The sequence below is a fragment of the Vespa velutina genome, chromosome 13 (genome assembly GCF_912470025.1).
Source record: "Vespa velutina chromosome 13, iVesVel2.1, whole genome shotgun sequence".
Lineage (NCBI taxonomy): Eukaryota > Metazoa > Arthropoda > Insecta > Hymenoptera > Vespidae > Vespa > Vespa velutina.
In genome coordinates this window covers 5192939-5212998 of record NC_062200.1, presented here as the reverse complement: position 1 = coordinate 5212998, position 20060 = coordinate 5192939, and the positions used below count along the sequence as shown (strand labels likewise).

At 32.6% G+C, this 20060-nt stretch overlaps 3 protein-coding genes across 5 annotated transcripts; 2 read left to right on the top strand and 1 right to left on the bottom strand.

The window, feature by feature from the left end:
• Positions 1-103: 103 nt before the first annotated feature.
• LOC124953577 lies at positions 104-6572 on the bottom strand. Of its 3 annotated transcripts, none has more exons than XM_047505124.1 (6): positions 6291-6572; positions 6119-6225; positions 5578-5695; positions 4863-5065; positions 3915-4022; positions 104-495 (listed from the first exon to the last, which is right to left on the bottom strand). In XM_047505124.1, exons 2-6 carry the CDS (start codon positions 6187-6189, stop codon positions 360-362), a joined length of 636 nt encoding a protein of 211 aa, XP_047361080.1. In that variant the 5' UTR covers positions 6190-6225; positions 6291-6572; the 3' UTR covers positions 104-359. The 3 variants fall into 3 exon arrangements, with proteins under 3 accessions (XP_047361080.1, XP_047361078.1, XP_047361077.1); XM_047505122.1 differs by having other exon boundaries at positions 6295-6306; XM_047505121.1 differs by having other exon boundaries at positions 6119-6572.
• A 91-nt stretch (positions 6573-6663) lies between these two features.
• LOC124953576 lies at positions 6664-9951 on the top strand. The gene is made up of 3 exons (XM_047505120.1): positions 6664-6821; positions 7789-7963; positions 9150-9951. Exons 1-3 carry the CDS (start codon positions 6666-6668, stop codon positions 9461-9463), a joined length of 645 nt encoding a protein of 214 aa, XP_047361076.1. The 5' UTR covers positions 6664-6665; the 3' UTR covers positions 9464-9951.
• Positions 9952-16787: 6836 nt separating this feature from the next.
• LOC124953877 lies at positions 16788-19446 on the top strand. Its single transcript, XM_047505878.1, has 3 exons — positions 16788-16959; positions 17787-17952; positions 19216-19446. The coding sequence occupies exons 1-3, from the start codon at positions 16788-16790 to the stop codon at positions 19367-19369; spliced, it is 492 nt and encodes a 163-aa protein (XP_047361834.1). The 3' UTR covers positions 19370-19446.
• Positions 19447-20060: the final 614 nt, after the last annotated feature.

The following is a 20060-nucleotide window of genomic DNA, read 5'->3' as shown; positions in this document are numbered from 1 at the left end:
TTGTAGACAACGAAATGAAATAACATTTTATAACATTATAAATATAAAAATATGTGAATTCAAATTTATATAGTTTAATAGAAAGTTAATATTACATGCATGTATATATATGTACTAAAACGTTTTTATGATTTCGTTAAATGAAATAAAAATAATAATCATATTGCAATCTAGTTTTTATTACAGGAGATTAAATGGAGAAAGAAAAAAAAAAAAAGTAAAAAACATTTGGAGATATGCTCGTTCTATTTAATTCTCTCGGCTTTCGCTCTTTCGGTGGTTTTCATTATGCAGACGAAATCAGCCCCGTTCGTTCGTCGGAAGTAGCGGCGTGACAAACCGTTGCGGTTTTCCGAGCTTCATACGAGGACTCCAATCAAGTCGAAGAGTCCCACGGGGCATTGCGGTTGATACTTCGAGCAGCTTCCATTACGTCCAACCAGCTCGGCCTCGACGATATCTCGCGGCAGTTTCTCATGTCGCGAAGTCGTAGGACTGAAACAATTCGTACTGGGTTTGAAAACAGTCATTGAAAACAGTAACGAAAGTGCTAATTATCGAAACTTTTGCGATCACGATGTGATACATAATCATTTAAAATTATATTGAATAACTTTCGATTTTATCACAGATAAGATCTTTTCGCATTTGTTTCGAAGATATATTTTCATTTTAAATACAATAAAATTTCAGAAATATTGAAATTTTGTTATAAATAAGAATTATATTGAGAACATTAATAAGGAATTTTTAAGATAATATCCTCAAAATATTCATTATAATTATTATAAATAAAAATTATAACGAAATTAATGCTCTTTAAAGGGATTGTATATATTTAGACGATACGAAATAAAGGTTAATTTTATGATTTTGTTAATAAAAAATTATTAAATATGTCTGATAGTGTGTACTTTGAGAAATATTTTCCAACAAAAAAATTAAAACTATCCGTTATTTTCTTCGAATTATTGATATTGAATCAAACAGAATCGTTTTGAACGGTGTTTGCGATGTCAATAATATCGCCTCAGGATATTATCAAAAATGGAAAAAACCAAAAAACTCATAAAGTACGATAAAAAAACAGTTCTCTTTTAATAGTTTCATTTAATAAAAAAAGTATGAGTGATTGAATTTACCATCTGACTTTCGACAAAAAATTTCAATAGTTTTTTAATGATTAAAAACAGGAACTACGACTTCTTACATAAATTTTCGTATCGCAAAGATAAGATAATACATATGAAAAGGAATCATGCCAAATTTCATTCAAATCGATTCAGTAGTTTTCAAAATATCATTGGCACCGATTTGAAAAACGTAGTTTTGAATAAAAGGCATTTAAAGTATAAGGTAAATATAATATCGAATTCGACAGGGTCGTATTGGCTGTAATTTCGTCAATTTTTCGAACTTTCAAAGAATATTCTACTAGGATAATATTATTAAATAAAAATATTTTGGAAAAAATCGATTATTTCGAACTTTCTAAGTGTATGTAATCCCATAAATTAACTCGTTAAGAATCAATGAATCAACTTTAACAAAAGTATTCTTCATATATGTATATTATATTAAAAATATTCATAATTTTTATTTTCTAGTCTCGTTAAAATAATAAATTCGTCTACATAGATCGAACCGTAATATATATGTATAAATGTATATACGTTCATCGAGATTCGAGGAGCGATTGTGTAATCGTAAATCACGAGGATAAAGAGAAAATATCTTTTTTTAAACGTACGATCCATTTTCTCGTTTCAGCGAAATCGAAAGCAACGACGGAGCTTCTCGACGAGAACATCGACGACGACGACAATACGTCGTCGTGTTTTCTGCCCGCGGGCTCTTTCCTTTATTCATACGTCCCTGGCTCGAGAACTTATGCTCCCACGCGTATAAGCACGCAGATACACACATACACACTCTTACACGCACGCATGCACAAAAAGTGAAAGAGAAAAAGAGAAAGAGAAAGAGAGAGAGAGAGAGAGAGAGAGAGAGAGAGAGAGAGAGACATACAGACACAGAATACACACAGACAAGTATAGAGAAGTCGCCGTACGTGTGCTTGCGAATGCACGTATAGTAAGCTAGCCGATACAGTATAAAAGAAATATAAAAATGAGAAGGCCAAACCAAATTTACTTTCAACGGTATGTATGTATGTATATCTACTCCAATTTATGTCACCTTGATACATATATCCAAAAAATACAAAAGAAGGGAAAAAAGGAATGTTAGAAGAAGAATAAAGGGAATTAGACTGAAAACCCCTTCATTTCTTTTCCCCTTTTTTCTTTTTTCATTTTTCTTTTGTTTTTTATCTCGACCTACTACTCTGACGCATATTTCGAGTCATTCCATTTTATTCATTAACTTTCTGTTTAATCGACTACTTTAGTTAAAGTATATCATTGTTGTTAGTTTTACCGATTTGTATCGTTTCCTTTCGTTTTAAATCAACATCGCTTCTGATGAATATTGATTTCGTAATGGAGATTGAGTGGTCTAAATTACTTATATATATATATATATATATATATATATACATATATATGAATTACATTTAATATTAAAATATATGGAGCTTCATTAACTCTCTATAACCTACTTACTTTCCATCTGTAAAAAGATAATAACGAAAGAATGAAATAATATATATGACAAAGTGATTTAAAAATTCTATGAAGTTATACAGTAATAAAAATTTAATCAAACTAAGCTTATTTTTTTATCATTAAATGCAATAAGAGATAGAAATAAATAGTAACAAACAAAATAAAAATGATTAAAATCGTTTGAGTAACGAAAATTAGCTTTCGATGGATCGATATACACAACTACCATCTCACGATGTGAGGTATGACGTTAATTTGTTCGTTTATGGTTTTTATGCAATTTTGCTTAGACTCGTTGCTCTCCTAGTATTGTACGATAGACAAAATAGAAGAAAAAGAAATGAAAATGATCCTTTATTCTTCGGGATCGTTAATTATTTCTTTTGTTCTCGAAAAATTCCATTCGTTTTCTAGATTGTTATTGGCATTCGAGAAACACTAAATTCTGATATTCCTTTATATTTTGAAAATGTAGTAAATTAAAACAAATTCATTTTACGAATAGATTTCGTCAGCTTAAAAATGTTGAAAATAATTATTTTAACATATTCGTAAATGTCATTATCGCATGATCAAATAACGCTTATGGATATTGTTATATTCTCTTCTCGAAAGAAATACATCTCTATTTTATGTGGAATAGTAAATTACCTACATACATTTTACTACATGCTAGTGAAATTCACGTTATTCTCATATTCAGAAAATGAAATAAACAAGTATCCTCTTGGCTGTTGAAAATAATTTCTCACTAGTTAAAAAGCAAACTTTCCCGGCTCCGACTATGATTGCATTAACGAGCAAGATAATGAACGAGTTCGGCGAATACGTTTATAACATCGGAAGTGGAACATAAGATTTATCGTGAAAACGTTTCAACCGTGGATGTTAGCTCTTTTCCACTTAATAAAATTACTATGTCCGTTCGAGTTAATGCATGAAAACTTTGAAAAGTTTCATTCTCCTTTTACCACCGTGTGTCGGCAAAATAAACGTTTATTAATTCCAATGAGAAGATTTAAACGATTATAAACTTGGATCTATAAGGGAGTATTTTTCAATAAATTATGGATTTTTGTATTAATGAATTTTGTTAATGTTGTTATTTTTTTTTTTTTACTCAATATTTTAATTTAATGTTATTTTTTATCATCTGTATTATATTCATTTTCTATAAATTAAATTTTTCTTACAAAAAAAATGAGGATTTTTAAAAAATAAAAATCTAATGAATGTTCGATAAGTCGAATTTATTTAAACATTCATTATTTCTTTCAATTAACTTACGTGAATAGGACGTGGAAGATATCACCGATGACACCATTATGTCTCAAAGGATATTCCGAGTTCTCGCAGATAGTCTTCAGTAGGCATTCCCTTCCAAGATATCCAGAGCTGAATCGTCAAGAGAGAAGGAAAATAAGCGTTGAAAGAAAAATAAAGGTAAGTAGATAACGAGACGAAATTATTCTGGCTCGTCGTTACTGCTTCCCAAGCTAAGTACTATTTACATTGGACTTCAGGATCCTCTAACTGCAGAGGATTTCGCATACGTAATTCGGGCCACGTTCGCACATACGTTATATCTCAGTAGCGTGTCGTCGTTTCCACAAATGAAGGAGCTTTCTCGTAAAACCAAAATCGAGAGAGAGAGAGAGGGAGAGGGAGAGGGAGAGGGAGAGGGAGAGGGAGAGAGAAAGAGAGAGAGAGAGAAAGAGAGACCGAGAAAGGAAGACTTTTGGTAAAGCAACTTGCCTGACGAACTCACCCGGTTGCTTGGCGTTCGCGAGTATGTGCTCCGTGAATTCACCTTTACCAACCACCTTCTCTTCTAAGCTTTTGAAACGTCTTTTGAATTTAAATGCCTCGATGCACTCGTGAAAATGGCCAACGGGGAAAAACGAATAATGATTTTTTTATACTTCGATTTTCTTCATTCTCAACGGAATAGTTCGTAGTAATACGTACTTACCTATTTAATTTTAATTTCTCGATAAATTTATGAACTTGTCGAGCGAATATTATCTTTTTTGTTTCTTTTTTTTCTTCTTCTTCTTCTTCTTCTTTCTACATAAAATACATGTTTGAAGTTGAAACAGAATTGAAAAATGTTCATTTCTGTTATAGCGAGCGAACGTTTTCCCCGTTGTACTTGTAAAGACGATGCACATGGCACAAATTTCTCATTTGTGTCGTCGATCGACTTCTCGAAGTATTATCGAGCCACGAGCTTACCTCTTGAATTTACTTTCGAGTACCCGGTAGATCGTGGTTCTGTCGATGCTGCTCCTTCTTTTTCTTTCTCCTTTCGAAGCCTTCGCCGACCAAGGTTCGAAGTACGACAAGTTCGAGGGTAAATTGTAGCTGGCTTCGAAGAAATACGACAAGGAAATCGATTTCTGGGGATCTTCGAGTGGCACAGCGATAGCGAGGAAGATCTGAAAGGAATTAGATCTCTGTAATCGTTATCGACGTTATCAATCCCACTTCTCTCCTCAGTTCCTTGGAAACGATCGATTCTCGATTTCTCGAGTTAGCGAGTCAAGCTACTTGAGATTTCTCACGAATCGAAGGATCGTTCGGAATCTCACGTTCGTAGACACAACTTTTTTTTCTCGTGAAGAATGATCCGTTTTCGTAAGAAATAAAGAATAATAATAAAAAAAAAAAAAAAAAGAAAGAAAAAGAAAAAAAAAGAAAAAAAAAGCCAATCATAATTCTATTTCTAATTCTTTAATCGAACCAATCGAAGATCCGAGATTCAAGAAAGAATTTTTGTAAAAGTTAATTTAATCATTTTAATTTAATCAATTAATTAACTTTATTATTTTCGATGATGTCAATGTAATAATGTTAAAAAGATTCGTCGTATAATTGTTTTTTCCATTTAACGAACGTTCAATTTTCTCGAGACACGAGATCGTACATACATGACATGCCTGTAACTTACACCCATCGTACTAGCTTCTGGGAATGACAAGCTTCTAATAGGTCGATGAAGAGTTTCGGCTATCTCCGAGTTTGACGACTTGGACGAACACGTTAACAGCAGATTAAATGTGAGACATCTGTGAACGAACGAACGAACGCTCCCGTCAACAGTAAGGAAAGTCACTAGCGTCGAGCTTTTCCTTGTTTATTTTCTATCGATAAGACGTTTGTTTCATTTATAAAAACAAATCGATCGATCGTTTTCGTTGAATTTATAGGATAAAAAGAGAACACTTTGCACTATCTTACGATCGCAACGGCGTGCTTTTAGAAAGCCAATCGAATTCGATATTGCAAGGACTATCACGAATCGCATGGGAAAAGGGATACCTACGTATAAGTAAAAATGATAGTCGTACTCTTTTCTTCGTGTTATAGATAAGTACGTTTTCGTTCAATAATATCGTAGCACTTATTCCCAAGAATGCGGTGAAGTTTATATTGACTGGTAAAAGCTCGGCGCCGCTTTTAAAATGGATGTTCTGTGATGCGAAGCTTACAAAATACGTATCACCGATAGCGATATGTTGAAAGAGGATTGCCACAATAATCGTCCTTCTGGTTGGTACATTTGTCTATGTACTATTAATCCGTGTAAGAAGAAAACCTAAGGCCGTTTTTGAGAAACAACGAACTCGTTTCAAACTGTTATAATGTCTTTCTCCAACTTACTTACGTACGAAGCAGTTTCTTTACGAGTTCGTCCTAGTCGACTGTATATTTCTCTTTCTCTCCTCTCTCTGCGTGTTCGTGGGTACAGTTAGACAAAGCAAACACTCGGAACGAATGAAATGCTTTACGTAATTCTTCGAGTCCTCTTCTTCGTCCGTGTAACGCAAGAATCTCGAGTGACGAGTCGAATTCTTCGCTCAGGACAAAATTATTTTCCTCTTTGAACTAATTTTTTTTTTAATTTTTTTCTTTCTTCTCCTTTCCCTCTTGCTCCTTTTTAATTCTTTCTTATTATCTTTCTTTTTTTTTTCGTTTAGCTTCATCTTACTATTTTCTTTCGTTTCCTTTTACTCACAGATTAAGATCAACGGAACGATGAGATTCGCTTACGTCCGGTTCCTCTTTCTCATTTCCGGTTGCACTGCAATTTCTCGATCGGAAACAAGAGAGTACGAGAGAACTAGAAGTTTTTTAAGAGAGAAGAGACATTTGCTTTTTCCTGATCCAAAGGATAGCGAAACAAAAGTTCAGGTTCGTTTTTTTTTTCAATGATTTTTTTTTTATTATTACACCTTTTACTATTACACCGTGTTTATTTTTATGATTTTTTTTTACATTGTTTGATTATAGACGAGCGTTTTCGACAAAATTTACAAATCGTACGACGGTCAATATGTTAATTTTATTTCAAATTCATTCTCAGTGATTTTGAAAAATTTCGTTGCATAATTTACAAACGATAAATGAATTTATTTTGCGTGTCATATTTTTGAGAAACAGCTGTTGTAAGTTACTCTTCCGATATCTCGTATATACATACCAGCATATGAAAAGTTACATAACACTTTTATCTTTCTTTTTTTTTCTTTTTTGATTCGCAAGTCCGTTTCTGTTTGACTTTGGTCGTCGTGAATTCATAATCGCAAAGTAAAGAACGAGTATATGGTGGCGGTAGCAGATGCAGAGACAAAAGTAATTAAAACTCGTACGACCGCCGAGCGATTCTCTCTATTTCACTCTTGCCTTTCTTCAAGCGTTTAAAAGTGAAATATAATATCTACGTTGATAGTTAGATTATATCTAGAAAATATTATTGGACTGTCCATCAAAATCTTCAATTTCCTTTTTTTATTTATTTGTGTTTCTTTTATAAATTCCAAGCGAGATATTAATTAAATTAAACTTCGATTAAAACTCATATCTTTTATACGAATTATAATAATAACAATAATAATAATAATAATAACAATAATAATAATAACAATAATAATAATAATAATAATAATAATAATAATAATAATAATAATAACAATAATAATAATAATAATAATAATGATTATTATTATTATTGTTATTCGAAAATCTTTGTTATTAGCATATATGTTATACCTATATGTTATATGTATTTTGACAAAAGTTAAAAGATCAAAAAAGAATGGATCAATCAATAAAAAAACTGACGATCGTTAGCTAATGGATTTCTGATTTTTTGAAAAAGGTGCTTTTTGGTCTTGGTCTACCGATGGAGGAGGATATATCTATGACTCTCGGTTACGTGCTGAAGTGTAATTACGATCTACCCTACAATTCGTCGGATTTCACAAGAGCTCACGCACGATTTAAAAAGTTCACCGACAACGCTCTACCGCAGGGTGAAAAACCGGAGCACCGAGGTAAAAGGGAGAGAAAAAAACAGAACATCAAAAAATGAGAAAGAAAGGAAAAGAGAGAGAGAGAGAGAGAGAGAGAGAGAGAGAGAGAGAGAGAGAGAGAGAGAGAGAGATGAAGAGAGGGGAAAAAAGCACCACGAGCTCGAGTACTCATATATAAATCAGGCCACTTCGGTGAGATTATTCACCTTTTTAATTTCCTTTCTTGTATACGCCAATATGTGTGGGTATACTCACACCGTACAATACTTTCCTTTCTTAATAAACAAAGAGATGCGTTTGTAGAAACTCACTATGACCTGATTAATTTTTCTACTATTGCCGCTTTTTAGATTTACGAAAGAAATACTGAAATTATTCGCAGATAGTATATACGCGATTTATATAAAAAAATTCTTTAAAAATCAAATCACTTTCGATCGGATTATAAAATGACATTTGAAATATGAAATTCCTGTGATTTCGCTTTCATGTTAACTTAGTGCGAAACAAAAAGGAAAAGCAAAAATGAAAGAAAGAAAAAGAAAAAAAAAGGAAAATAAAAATGCGATGTTGGAAAGCGTTTAAAATAATATTTACTGGACGTGACGAGGACTGCATTAAAAATTATACTTGCTAAATTTTTCCTTGGTCTTGTTAATTAAAGTCGTGCGATCTAATCGTTGAAAAAGTAGAAGAAGAAGAAGAAGAAGAAGAAGAAGAAGTAGAAGAAGAAGAAGAAGAAAGAGGAAAAGAAGGAAGAAGAGGAAATAAAACCGAAGTTAAAAAAGTCGAAGTTCTCGTCACAATTTTATCGATATTATTTAAAAGATATTTCAAGATAAAATGCGGATTAATTAATATACCGAGAAGATAGATTTGTTATTACGTTATATGAAAAAAAATATTTTTATATAGACAGTATCCAGACCGGTAAAAAGTATTACTCTAATAACATTCATATCATTTATGATGTCACATATGATTCTCGTTTATGCGAATTTTTTTAACAAAAAAGTAACATGATCCTTCCCAAAGTCATAGTTGATTTATATTCGGTGATATCCTTTAATAAAAAAATCGAGCAGGATATCGCTGCCTATACGATCTCTCTCTCCCTCTCTCTCTCTCTCTCTCTCTCTCTCTCTCTATTGTAGCAATGTTAGCCATTTACTTTCTCTTTTTCCTTTTTTTCCCTCTGGCAATATAGGTTTGAGCCGTTGGACCCTCTACAGAATGCTGGAATCAGCGATGGGAAAGCTAGGCTCCGGTAAGGCTTGTCTACTCCGTGCCGTTTGCGAATCAGCGTCGAATCCCTTCGAGAAAGGACGCGGACTCCTAGGGGAACTCTTGCACGTTCTACTTACGCCCTCAACGACCTTCGAAGAATACGAAATCTACTCTGATCGCGAATACTTCGCGGCCGAGAAGATCGGGCGGAACTCCAATGGGAGATGCGGATACTTTTATTCGGAGTGCCAATACAATCCGTTAGATTATTTTACGATCATCCGTGCCCTCTAAGCATCAACGAGAAAACATCTGCCACGTTCTCTCTTTTACTATTACTTTCTTACGTTATTATTCCGCAGAGCGGATGCTCTCTATACGAATGATTCTGTGCAATGAATGGAGTGCGATGTGTGACTCAAGAATTATAGAGAAAAATAATATTATCATGAAGCAGCAATGAGTTCATATCGTAAAGGATTAAATAAGTAAATATTATTTCCAATAAGAATTTCATTGTCGATGTAATCTATATATATATATATATATATTTTTTTTTCATATTATCCATTTAGAATTTGACATATATAAAATCGATTTTAAGCGATTCGTTCGTAAGTACATTGAAAGTCATTTAATCCTCGTAGTGCATAGTAATAAGCTTAATAAAGACTAATAACTTTATGTAACATAGCTGAAATATCGACATCATACCAAATGCGTTACGCTGAATTTAAAATGACGTTATTACATCGGAAATATATGCGTGAGTCCGTAATGTAACTTGTCTTTTACGTCAAATGGACCACAGGGCCGTGGATTATTTGGTTCGAATTACATCATGAAAACGATCGGTAGACCGTTGAAATACAGAGAGTGAGAAAGTGAGACAGACAGAGAGAGAAAGAGAAAGAGAGAGAGAGAGAGAGAGAGAGAGAGAGAGAGAGACAAACAGACAAATAGACAGAGAGTGTTTCAAATTGTTGGTTTCGAAAAGTATTCGATTATTTTACCAATTTTCGGAGCGACCGAACAAGATATGTCAAGCGTTTACTTGAATTTATAATTTTATTTCCTCTTGACAAATAATAGGATGAAGAGATATCGGCTCATTTTTTCAATTTTTCTTCAATATGAATAGATCCGTAAGTAATGTTCATATTCTTCTTCGAGCGTTTTAAAACCTTGATTTTCGGAATAAACGCTTGCAACGTTCAATAATAAAAGCGTCTTTCGAGAGAAAAAATATCCTATAATATTCTCTCTATAATATTCTCTTATTGTAATATTAAAAAATTATACAATCTAAAAATTATAAAATTTTTGTATGGATGTAGAGTATTTCAATTTTTTTCTGTACGTATGCGTTAGCTATGTTTTAATAGGTGGTTCATAGTATGATCCGTTTTTTGTTTTGTTTTCGAAAAACTTTTTTAAAGAGTTTCACTATCTCAGAGAACAATTCATCATGTGCAATAAATAGAAACACTTTATTGTGAAATAGTAAACTAGACTGTTTCTTTTTTCTATTTATAATAATAAAATATTGATATACAGGATAGACTAAAAGTCTCTAAATGAATCAAAAATTCCTTTTCCGATCTTTTTTTAGGCTAATTATTTTTTTCAGATAGTAAAACTAAAAGTCTAACAGTAAGCTTGAAAAGTTCGAAACTTTAAAGTCATTTTTCTAGGCTAAAAACGAGTTGCAGCATAAAAAATAACGTTTTACTGAAAAGGAAATTCTTTCAACATACACATCCACAAAGTTTCATAACTTTTCCCGAGTTTAGGATCTTATCTTGTTAGTAGGTAGTAGTGCTTAAAAAAGAAAGTGGTATTTCGAGCTTATGAAATGACGAAGAAATATTAGTATTTTGCATAATTAACTTACAGTTAGGTAGAATAAAACAGTACCTCGAATAGTAAATTCATGAAGTTTTGTTATTTATAGCAGATGTCAATAGCACAAACATGTATGATTTATCATAGTTTTGATGTCTGTTAGGATCAACCATTCGTGTCCTTCTTTTATGTTTAGTAATTCATATTTTCTAATAAATATAACATAACATAGATAATAAACTTATTATAAAAGCAATGTGATTTTTAGTTCGTAAAATATAATTTTTACAGTACCAATCGATATCTTCTCGAACCTTATCGAAAGAGATGTCATGTAATGCTCAAGTGATCACGAATGTCATTATCCTTCTTGCATCCGAGAGTCTCCCTGCAATCCTAAAGCCTCCTTAAGCTCTCTCTCTCTCTCTCTCGTTTAATGCACATTTTTTTTAACGGCGAAACTAAAGATATCAAAGGAATAGTATTCGTTCATTGGACTCACCTCTGGGGACGGATTACAGGGAGTGGTAAAAAGACATTCTCTTTCTCTTTTTTTCTCTTTCTCTCTGTCTCTTTTTCTCTTTCCCGATTCGATAGAAACCAATGGAATTGAAATAGAGAGAGAGAGAGAGAGAAAGAGAGAGAGAGAGAGGGAGAGAGAAAGAGGGTGAGAAAGAGAAAGAGGGTGAGAGAGAGAGAGAAAGAGGGTAAGAGAGAGAGAAAGAGAGTGAGAGAGAGAGAGAGAAAAAGAGAAAAACAGAGAGAGAGTGATACTTGGTGATCTGCGAAGTGAAGAGATAGGGTAACGACAAGACGCGTTTACTAAAAGGTGATTACGGAAAAAGCGGAACTTCTTCTCCCTATGGATCTCTGGAATACGTTCGAAAGAGAAGAAGAAGAACGAAAAGGAGTTGCCATAGCTCGTTCCGAGTTCGCGATAGGAAAAATACGATTTCTCGAAGATTCCAAGAGTCAGGACTTGCTGAACATAAATCGTTTTACTACGTAATCGTTTCGTTTTATTTTAAAATATAACTAGATAGATATTTTGACTTTTCTTTATTGCGAGTATTAAGAAAAATCAAAATTCCTGTCTAGTTATATACTTTATTTTTTTTTAAGTGAAAACCCCTTCTTTCTTTCTCTTTCTTTTTTTTTTTCGCGATAGATTAACGCGATGTCATGGATGAATTATGTACATATTTGTAGGTACTTCATAAAGTATAATTCTTATTTGCAAATCACTTTGTTAGACTTCACGAAAAATAGGAGGTGTTTCTTTCGTGTTGAACGATTCCACCCTTAGAAATGAGTTAAGAGTGGGAAAGAGAGAGAGAGAGAGAGAGAGAGAGAGAGAGAGAGAGAGAGAGAGAGAGAGAGAGAGAGTAAAGGAACGGAGAGTAAAGGTTCCAAAAAATAGCAGTTTTAACAAGACAATCCGAGCAGATGAGGAAGTTTCGGAGATTGCGAAACGAACAGGTGGAAGACGAAGCACCGCGTTTGCATACTTGGCAATTTCTCTGTACCATCTTTTACAAAGTTTTCCTTATAAATTATGTAGAAGGGGCTTTCTCGCGTTTTACGAGAAGTCGCTCTCCTTTCCGATGTACGAGCGGTAGGCTAGTTCTCTTCGACTTGTGGTCGTGAGAGAAGAAGAGAGAGAGAAAAAAAGAGAGAGAGAGAGAGAGAGAGAGAGAGATCGAAGGACTTCTCTTCGTCTCTTTCATCTGTTTTACTATTCTTCCTTAATTACGACCTTCTGAATTGAAAAATACAGCCAACTTTTTTTTCTCTGCTATCGAACATAGTTTTGGTTAATTCTCTCGTTCTAAAGAATTTATAAAAATAATTGTTACGTCTTGCAACGTAATTTAAGATAATCAGGTTTTAGTCAGATCGTGAAGCTTTTATTATGACTTTATGGATCTTAAATAACGTGAATTAGATAATGAACGACGAGACGGTAGACAGAACGATAGGATAAAATAGAACGTAATTTGAAGATTTCAATATGTTTATCTTTTCAACAAGCAACGTAATGATTCAAATATGAATTCCAAGAATAGAGACTTAAGAATTAATCATTGGTTTATTAACTAATTATTGGATTTTCAGGATGACAAATACTGACTGACTTTTGTTAAATGCTTCTTTCTGTCTTTTCCTTCTTCAGACGCACTGAGGTCATTACATCAGGAAAATTTACCAAAGATAAAAGACCTATTCCTTCTTTTTCAATTAAATTAAAATGTTAAAGCCTATGATTTTGATTGATTTAAGATTTAATTAAGAGTCTATTGTATTATGAAGCGAGATCCAGCTGACCAAAGATTAGACAAATTTAATAGAATGCATTTTTATAAATTGAGAATATAATTTGAGATATTCTGAACTGTTTATATCAACAGAAGTATTAAGTGAGCGCTTGGGTGATCTGAATTTGATATTTTATAGTATCGACAACGAAGCGACATGATACTGATCTTTTGATAGATACTAAAATAGCGTCGGTTTATTTTTTATTCTAAGTAAGTTCTTAGGTTACGCATTCCTAAATTTTAACAAGGAAAATATTAAGCGTGAGAAGATATAGAAATAAACATACGCAGGATATAACATCTAATCATTATTGTAAATTATTTTAATTTTTCTATGAAAAAAGATTAATTATTATTTAATTTTAATAATACGTAAAAGTTGAATTATTTTTGTAATTTTTTTCTTCTTTTTTGTTTTTTCTTCAATGAATAACTTAATAAAAATGCTATCTGATCTAAGGCACGTTTTAATTTTCGTTTTATATAACAAATATTAACGAGGCGTATATGCCTGCTGAAAACTAGGATCTATCTCATCCAAGTTTGGCAAAGTAGAATTTAGGTCAACGATGCGCGACAAGCCGCACGATTCAATTATCCGTATGCAGATATTATTCTATTGAGGTTTCTGCATCGGCAAAATTCTCGTACCAATCCGTAATGCAAACATGGATCTATCGCCCGACAGGATATCGCTCTTAGTCTCTTGTCTCTTAATATTGCTCAGCTGCACCATTCAAATCTTTTTTCATTTCTTTTTTTTTTCTTTTTTTTCTTTTTTTTTTTCAAACGTGTAGAAGGAGAAAGGTCCAAAAGAAACAAACTCTATCGTTCGTGACATTTATTTGTTCCATTTTATTTTCCTTCTAGTTAACACATATTTGATCTTTCTCTCGATATTGAATTAAAAAAAAAAAAGTGAAAAAAAAAAAGAAGTCAGAAATAGATACAATATTTTAAGACGACCTAGCGAAGAAATGAAAAAAAAAAAAAAAAGAATAATAATTTTATTCGTCGACCAATAAAGAAAAAGGACGAATGAGGGATCGATAATGGCAATATTCATTGTTCAAAAAACCGTGAAATTGTTTATCGCGTAAATATCCTTTTTTTTCAAGCGTTACGAAGTATCGCACAGATGAAGGACGCTCCGTATAGGATAGGATTAATGGCGAGAACGTCGAGGCAAAACAGTTTTTTATGGGTGCTCGTCGTCGGCTGGTTCGGTGAATTTATGTAGGTCGGACCAGCTCGTTCATAAAGAATGCGCAACTTGAATATGGGCCATTGAACTCACAGACAGCTTTTTGCCGGTATACCTAAACATGGTCCAGGTATTTTTCAAGATATTATATAGGTCAAAGCACGTCATTGTCAATATCCTCTTATTTTCAATGCGATATATATACCTTTTAAATGCAAAAGACCGTCATAGATTTCACGAATAAAATTCTCTTTTTGAATATTCATCGAACATAATACGATATACGTTAGTAGTGTATATTAGTGTATATTAATCGCCATGTAGTTTATTTCGTTCGAGTAGGAGAGTCAATAATTTATTCTGAATTTGGGATACGTTAGAGGAAATTTTTAAAAATCAAGACGAGTTGATGGATCGTTTGTTATAAATCTTTGATGTTTAGATAAAATAACAAATAGTTGATGGATGAGATAAAAAAGAATGAAATCTTCAAACTTGTTATAGTTGAATAAACCGAATAAAAGCTATCTGAATTATATCACTTATTGATATATTATATTATAATACGTAAACGAGCAAAGAAATGTATATGTTAACGAGCAAAGATATATAAGATTTTTCATCTAATTCGAATACTTGACATATATCTGTTGCTTATGATGATATGTTAAAATGATAAAGAAAAAAATATACCATAAAATATCTGAAAGGATATGATTTCGCCAGGTTTTCTCACAAGTGTGTCCTATTTTACACACACTTATTCAGACGTACGTACGCACACATAGAGAGAAAGAACGCCCTATAAAATCGAATGATCCGATACGACCGAGAAAATTAGTCGCGTTATATTCCAAATTACGCCATCGTTCATTGGCCATAAGAAGAAAATTAATTTGCATAGCAATGAAGCACATTTGCCTGCCGTGTAGGTTATTATTAATGATGTTTTACGTGACACGTCGTCGGCCGTTTAGGCATCGAATTGATTTTAATACGGGCTCGCATAACTTTAATGCCGTTTGATATCGATATCGACGGCAACCCAGTTATGTTATATACATACATACAATAATCGATAGAGAGACTCGAGAACGGTAGTGGTTTATCCTATCGGCTGCTCGTTGAGCGATCTCGTCTCTCTACAAAGACGGTTCATTAGCCGTTTAACCCGCGGTCACTGAACTAAATGCCGTCATTAGCGAGTATAATTGTCAGACGTAGTCTAAGCTTCTCAATTTTCTACAGTCTCATCGACACCTCCAATCGACAAAGAAAATGCGATCGTTCTTTGAACCTCCGTTGAAATTTCTTTTAATTTTTTACTCTTTTTTTAATCATCCTTCGGCCTATCAACGAGACAAAAGATATTTGGTTTTTCCACCACCAGGTACCAACGCTCCAACTAAAGTACAGGTACTTTGGAAAAAATTTTATTAATAATACGTGAATCATTTATATTATATTTATTTGGTCAGTATTTTTCAAAATAATTTTGTTTCATTCAAATATCTCATTTAAGTATCTACGAATATTTCTGTCAGTATTTATGATAAAATATCAGTACGTAATATAAGTAGACAATATAAATAATTAAATTGATATTATGTTTGGGTTGCGTCTGGATTTATTATAAATATTGATCATCTTTTTAAAATACTGACAAATTATTATATTTACAAATATTTTAATTAAAATACTAACAGTTTTTGTATTAATCGATGTAATATTGACCACTTATATTACGTATTGATATTTTATTATTAATATTGACTAATTATTTAAAAAATTAATTTAAAATGTTTAAAAATACTGATCCAATAAATAGCAGCATATGTAAATATTATATAAATCGGTGTCTCTCGTAGCTTTAATTATGATCAAAAGAGATTAAACATTATATTAACAAATAAAAAGTTATTTTTGCTTTTGTAAAACAAATTTAATGATTATAAAGCTATTAAATATTAATATGAAAATTATTTAAAATTAATTCTTAATTTTTGGTCCTTTAACTTTCTTTTGATTATTTCGCATTAGCTCTTTTATTTCGTAAAAAGTTGGCTCGCAAAAATGTCGCGATTGACGGTTTATCCTTTATCCTTTGCATCTCAACACCCTCATTCTTATACCCTTTTTCCAATCGTTCTCTTAACCGTCGACCGAGCTCGAATACGAACGTGATAAACGATCGATGACACCTGCCTATGTTTGAAAATCGTTCCAGCTAATCCTCGGGCTCGGTTTACCCATGGAGATCGACGTCAGCATGATTATCGGATATGTGATGAAATTTAATTACGTCCTGCCCTATAACGCCTCCTACTTGACGGATTCATTCGTACGGTATGAGAGATCGATCGACCATGACGATTCCGTGAAGGAGAACAATGGATTTGACATTCGAACATCGAATATACTTGGTAAGTCTTTTTCTTCTATTCTTTCTTCGAATATAATTCGATATAAATGTATTATTTAGCAAAAATTTTATAAAAGATTTGAACGATTAAAATTTAAATAATTTAAAATATAATATTTGAGATTAAAATATTTTGCCTAAATTCAAATTCTTCGAGCGATTTAACTAGTAATTAATTTATAATGATTCTGATTAAAAAGAACAAATTTTTTTAAATACCTATAATGTTTTCTTTTTCGTTTCTTTCCTTTTTTTTTTTTTTTTAATTTATTCTTTATATTTATAATATTAAAGATCTTATCGATCGAATCGAGCTAGATTTCTTACGTAGCATGCATTATTTATTAAAGTTAAGAACATTGCGGTAATAGAGATTGCCGTTTCGCGTTGGAGATTTTACCTACTTTAATCCCTGTCCCCGCTTTGAAATCCGACCGATATCCAAGAGGATCGAGATGGAAAAGTGAAAGAAAGAGACCAAGTCCTTATAGATAGTATATCTTTGTGTATATTTGTGTGTCTATATATATATATATATGTGTGTGTGTGTGTGTGTGAGAGAGAGAGAGAGAGAGAGAAAGAGAGAAGGCTTAGTGCTTGGGGATAAGACGAAGATTCTCTTCCTTTACATATTAATAAGGCCACTTTTGTTGGGTACATCTTACCCCTCACGTCAGGGCCGTATCACAATGGACGAAAGCCCTTGCTCTTCTTTACAGAAGAATACGCTTTCTTTAGAATCCTCTTTTTCCGGGACTCTTTCTCTCTTCAATTCTCTCTTTTCCAACTCTTCTGTATTTTATCGTTATCCATCTTCCATTCGATTAGATTCACCGACCACATCCAGGTGGGAACTCTACGAGATCCTCGAATCGATTTTGGAAAATTCACACTATGGCAAAGTCTGCCTTTTAAGAATGATTTGCGAGGTTGCTGATGTACCATTTAATAGAATGCACGGACTTGCAGGACAATTATTTTATGTACTTCTCACGTGAGTATAGTTTCAAATTCATTTCTTCAACATTTTCTCTTTCTCTTTCTCTCTTACGTTCGTTTTAATTAGAATAGTCTTGCGTATATATTATGAAATATTTTGGCCGATCACTATTATTGTTAACAATGAAATTATATCGTCGATAATTGATGAATTGTGCTCTTCATTATCACTAATAGCTGTAGCTACATGAAACAATAGTTGACCACTTTGGTTCCTTTAATATATCCATTCGCGATGTTTAAAATCTGCCAGGCATCATCACCTCGTTTACCGGTCAGAATGAATTGGATTATTTATAACAGTGCAGACTCGTAGCGACGTAGATGACGTTGCTGTTCATTGGATTAATTTTACACGCGTTCGCGACGAAGCACCGTCCGAGTTCATTGGCAGAAAATATTCGTTGGGAAACCTTCGTATGTGCATACGTGTTATATGTATATGTTGTATAATATTAATGGAACGCCATGTGGTTCATCGTTTGATGATGAAATGAATCGCATCAGCGTGGGCTACGTCAAAAATAATTATCTCTTTGGCTTATTTTCAATCGATTAATCTTTTGATACTCGTTTTTCATCGTTTAGATCGTATTCTTGTGAAAACTTCCATTTTATTTATTTAGTTCTCTATAACTAGATTTTTTTCTTCTTTTAAAAAAGATTATATAAACTAGGAAATATTATACTTTGGATATGTGTTAACAATATAATTAAATATTTTTTAATATTTTATTTGAAAAATCACTATGTAGTTCATAGTATTTGTATATACATGAACTATAAGTCACACACATATATATATATGTATATATATATATTTAGTATTATCGATTATATTATTTATAATAATGTACTAAAATAAAAAGTGAGACAGAAAGATACTTTAAGATTACGAGAAAAAATAGTACCTTTCCACATCGTATAAGATTTCAAAAGATTTGCTTTTTATAGGATACTGTTTTCCAGGAAATTCCATTTAATATGCTTAATGTTTTCTTTTCTCTCTTTGATAGCGATTTATCAATATTCACAGTATCATTATCATTATTATAACTTTTATACGTGTCAGAGTTTAACAAAATAGTTATCCGATTTATAAGCACTAATATTTCTTTTTTTTTTTAACGAATTAATTCAATTTCCAAAAAAATTGTCCACTTTTGTCTACACCTAGCAATAAAAATCATAGCTGGTCCGTTTCTGGTTTTAATTTTCGCAAATTCCCTAAAACAGAATTCTCTTTATTTTGTTGCAGGCCTTCAACAACGTCCGATACGTTTAGAACGCATGCCGATCAGGAATATCACGGTGCAGAATTGGCAGGTCGACAAAATCCCGAGCGATGTCAGAGTATATTTTCCGAATGTCCGGAAAGTCTGCTCGAATACTTTACCGAGATTCGAGAATAATTTATCGCTTGAACGTTGTCGTTTTGCGTATGCATCGGCGTTATAGCGTTTGCAAACGTCCGTTCGAACTCATTCGCCTTCGGGGCTGAGATAATAAAGTTGATTCAAATCCCGTAATGTTACGAATTTTCGTCAAGAAAATATTCCATTGGAAGTAGTTTTTTTTTTTTTTTTTTATCACAACGAAAGAAAGCAAGACAGTAGTCAAAGATTGTCGATCCTAATTATCGAATTCTATCAATTTATATCAATTCTTTCATTGAATCTTATTTTTTCATTTTCTTTTAATCTCATCGATTTTTAAGACACTTAATTAAAAGAAAAAACAACACCTATATCTAATGCGAGAGAAATGAGATAATGATTTGTTTCAAATATTCATCTGGTTAAATCGTCGCATGACAATCGCAAAGTCATTTAAAAGAATCTTGGCGAAACGTTTTATTCTTATCACTCGATGCGGTTCGTTCGAACGATTGCCGATAAAGAATATGAAGTCGATAAATTTCGAGTAATTCCCCGGGGGATTGTCAAGTGAAATTAAAGTTCGAAGAAAAGATGGCGCCGGCATGCTGTCGCTATTACTACTGGATACTGCACCTATACCTCCTCTTTATCCTCCACCTCCCGCTACTACTACTATTGCTATTGCCACAGGTGTTCCTTGTCTTGCACATTGCCGTTGCACTAT

Coding starts and splice junctions, on each gene's coding strand:
- LOC124953577 (XM_047505121.1), bottom strand. CDS start 6,189: ATGTACCAACCAGAAGGACGATTATTGTGGCAATCCTCTTTCAACATA. Junction 5,066..5,577: donor CAGAAGCTAGTACGATGGGT/GTAAGTTACAGG, acceptor AATTCCTTTCAG/ATCTTCCTCGCTATCGCTGT. Junction 496..3,914: donor ATCTTCCACGTCCTATTCAC/GTAAGTTAATTG, acceptor GAATTGTTTCAG/TCCTACGACTTCGCGACATG.
- LOC124953576 (XM_047505120.1), top strand. CDS start 6,666: ATGAGATTCGCTTACGTCCGGTTCCTCTTTCTCATTTCCGGTTGCACT. Junction 6,822..7,788: donor ATAGCGAAACAAAAGTTCAG/GTTCGTTTTTTT, acceptor TTTTTGAAAAAG/GTGCTTTTTGGTCTTGGTCT. Junction 7,964..9,149: donor TGAAAAACCGGAGCACCGAG/GTAAAAGGGAGA, acceptor CTGGCAATATAG/GTTTGAGCCGTTGGACCCTC.
- LOC124953877 (XM_047505878.1), top strand. CDS start 16,788: ATGGAGATCGACGTCAGCATGATTATCGGATATGTGATGAAATTTAAT. Junction 16,960..17,786: donor TCGAACATCGAATATACTTG/GTAAGTCTTTTT, acceptor CCATTCGATTAG/ATTCACCGACCACATCCAGG. Junction 17,953..19,215: donor TTATTTTATGTACTTCTCAC/GTGAGTATAGTT, acceptor ATTTTGTTGCAG/GCCTTCAACAACGTCCGATA.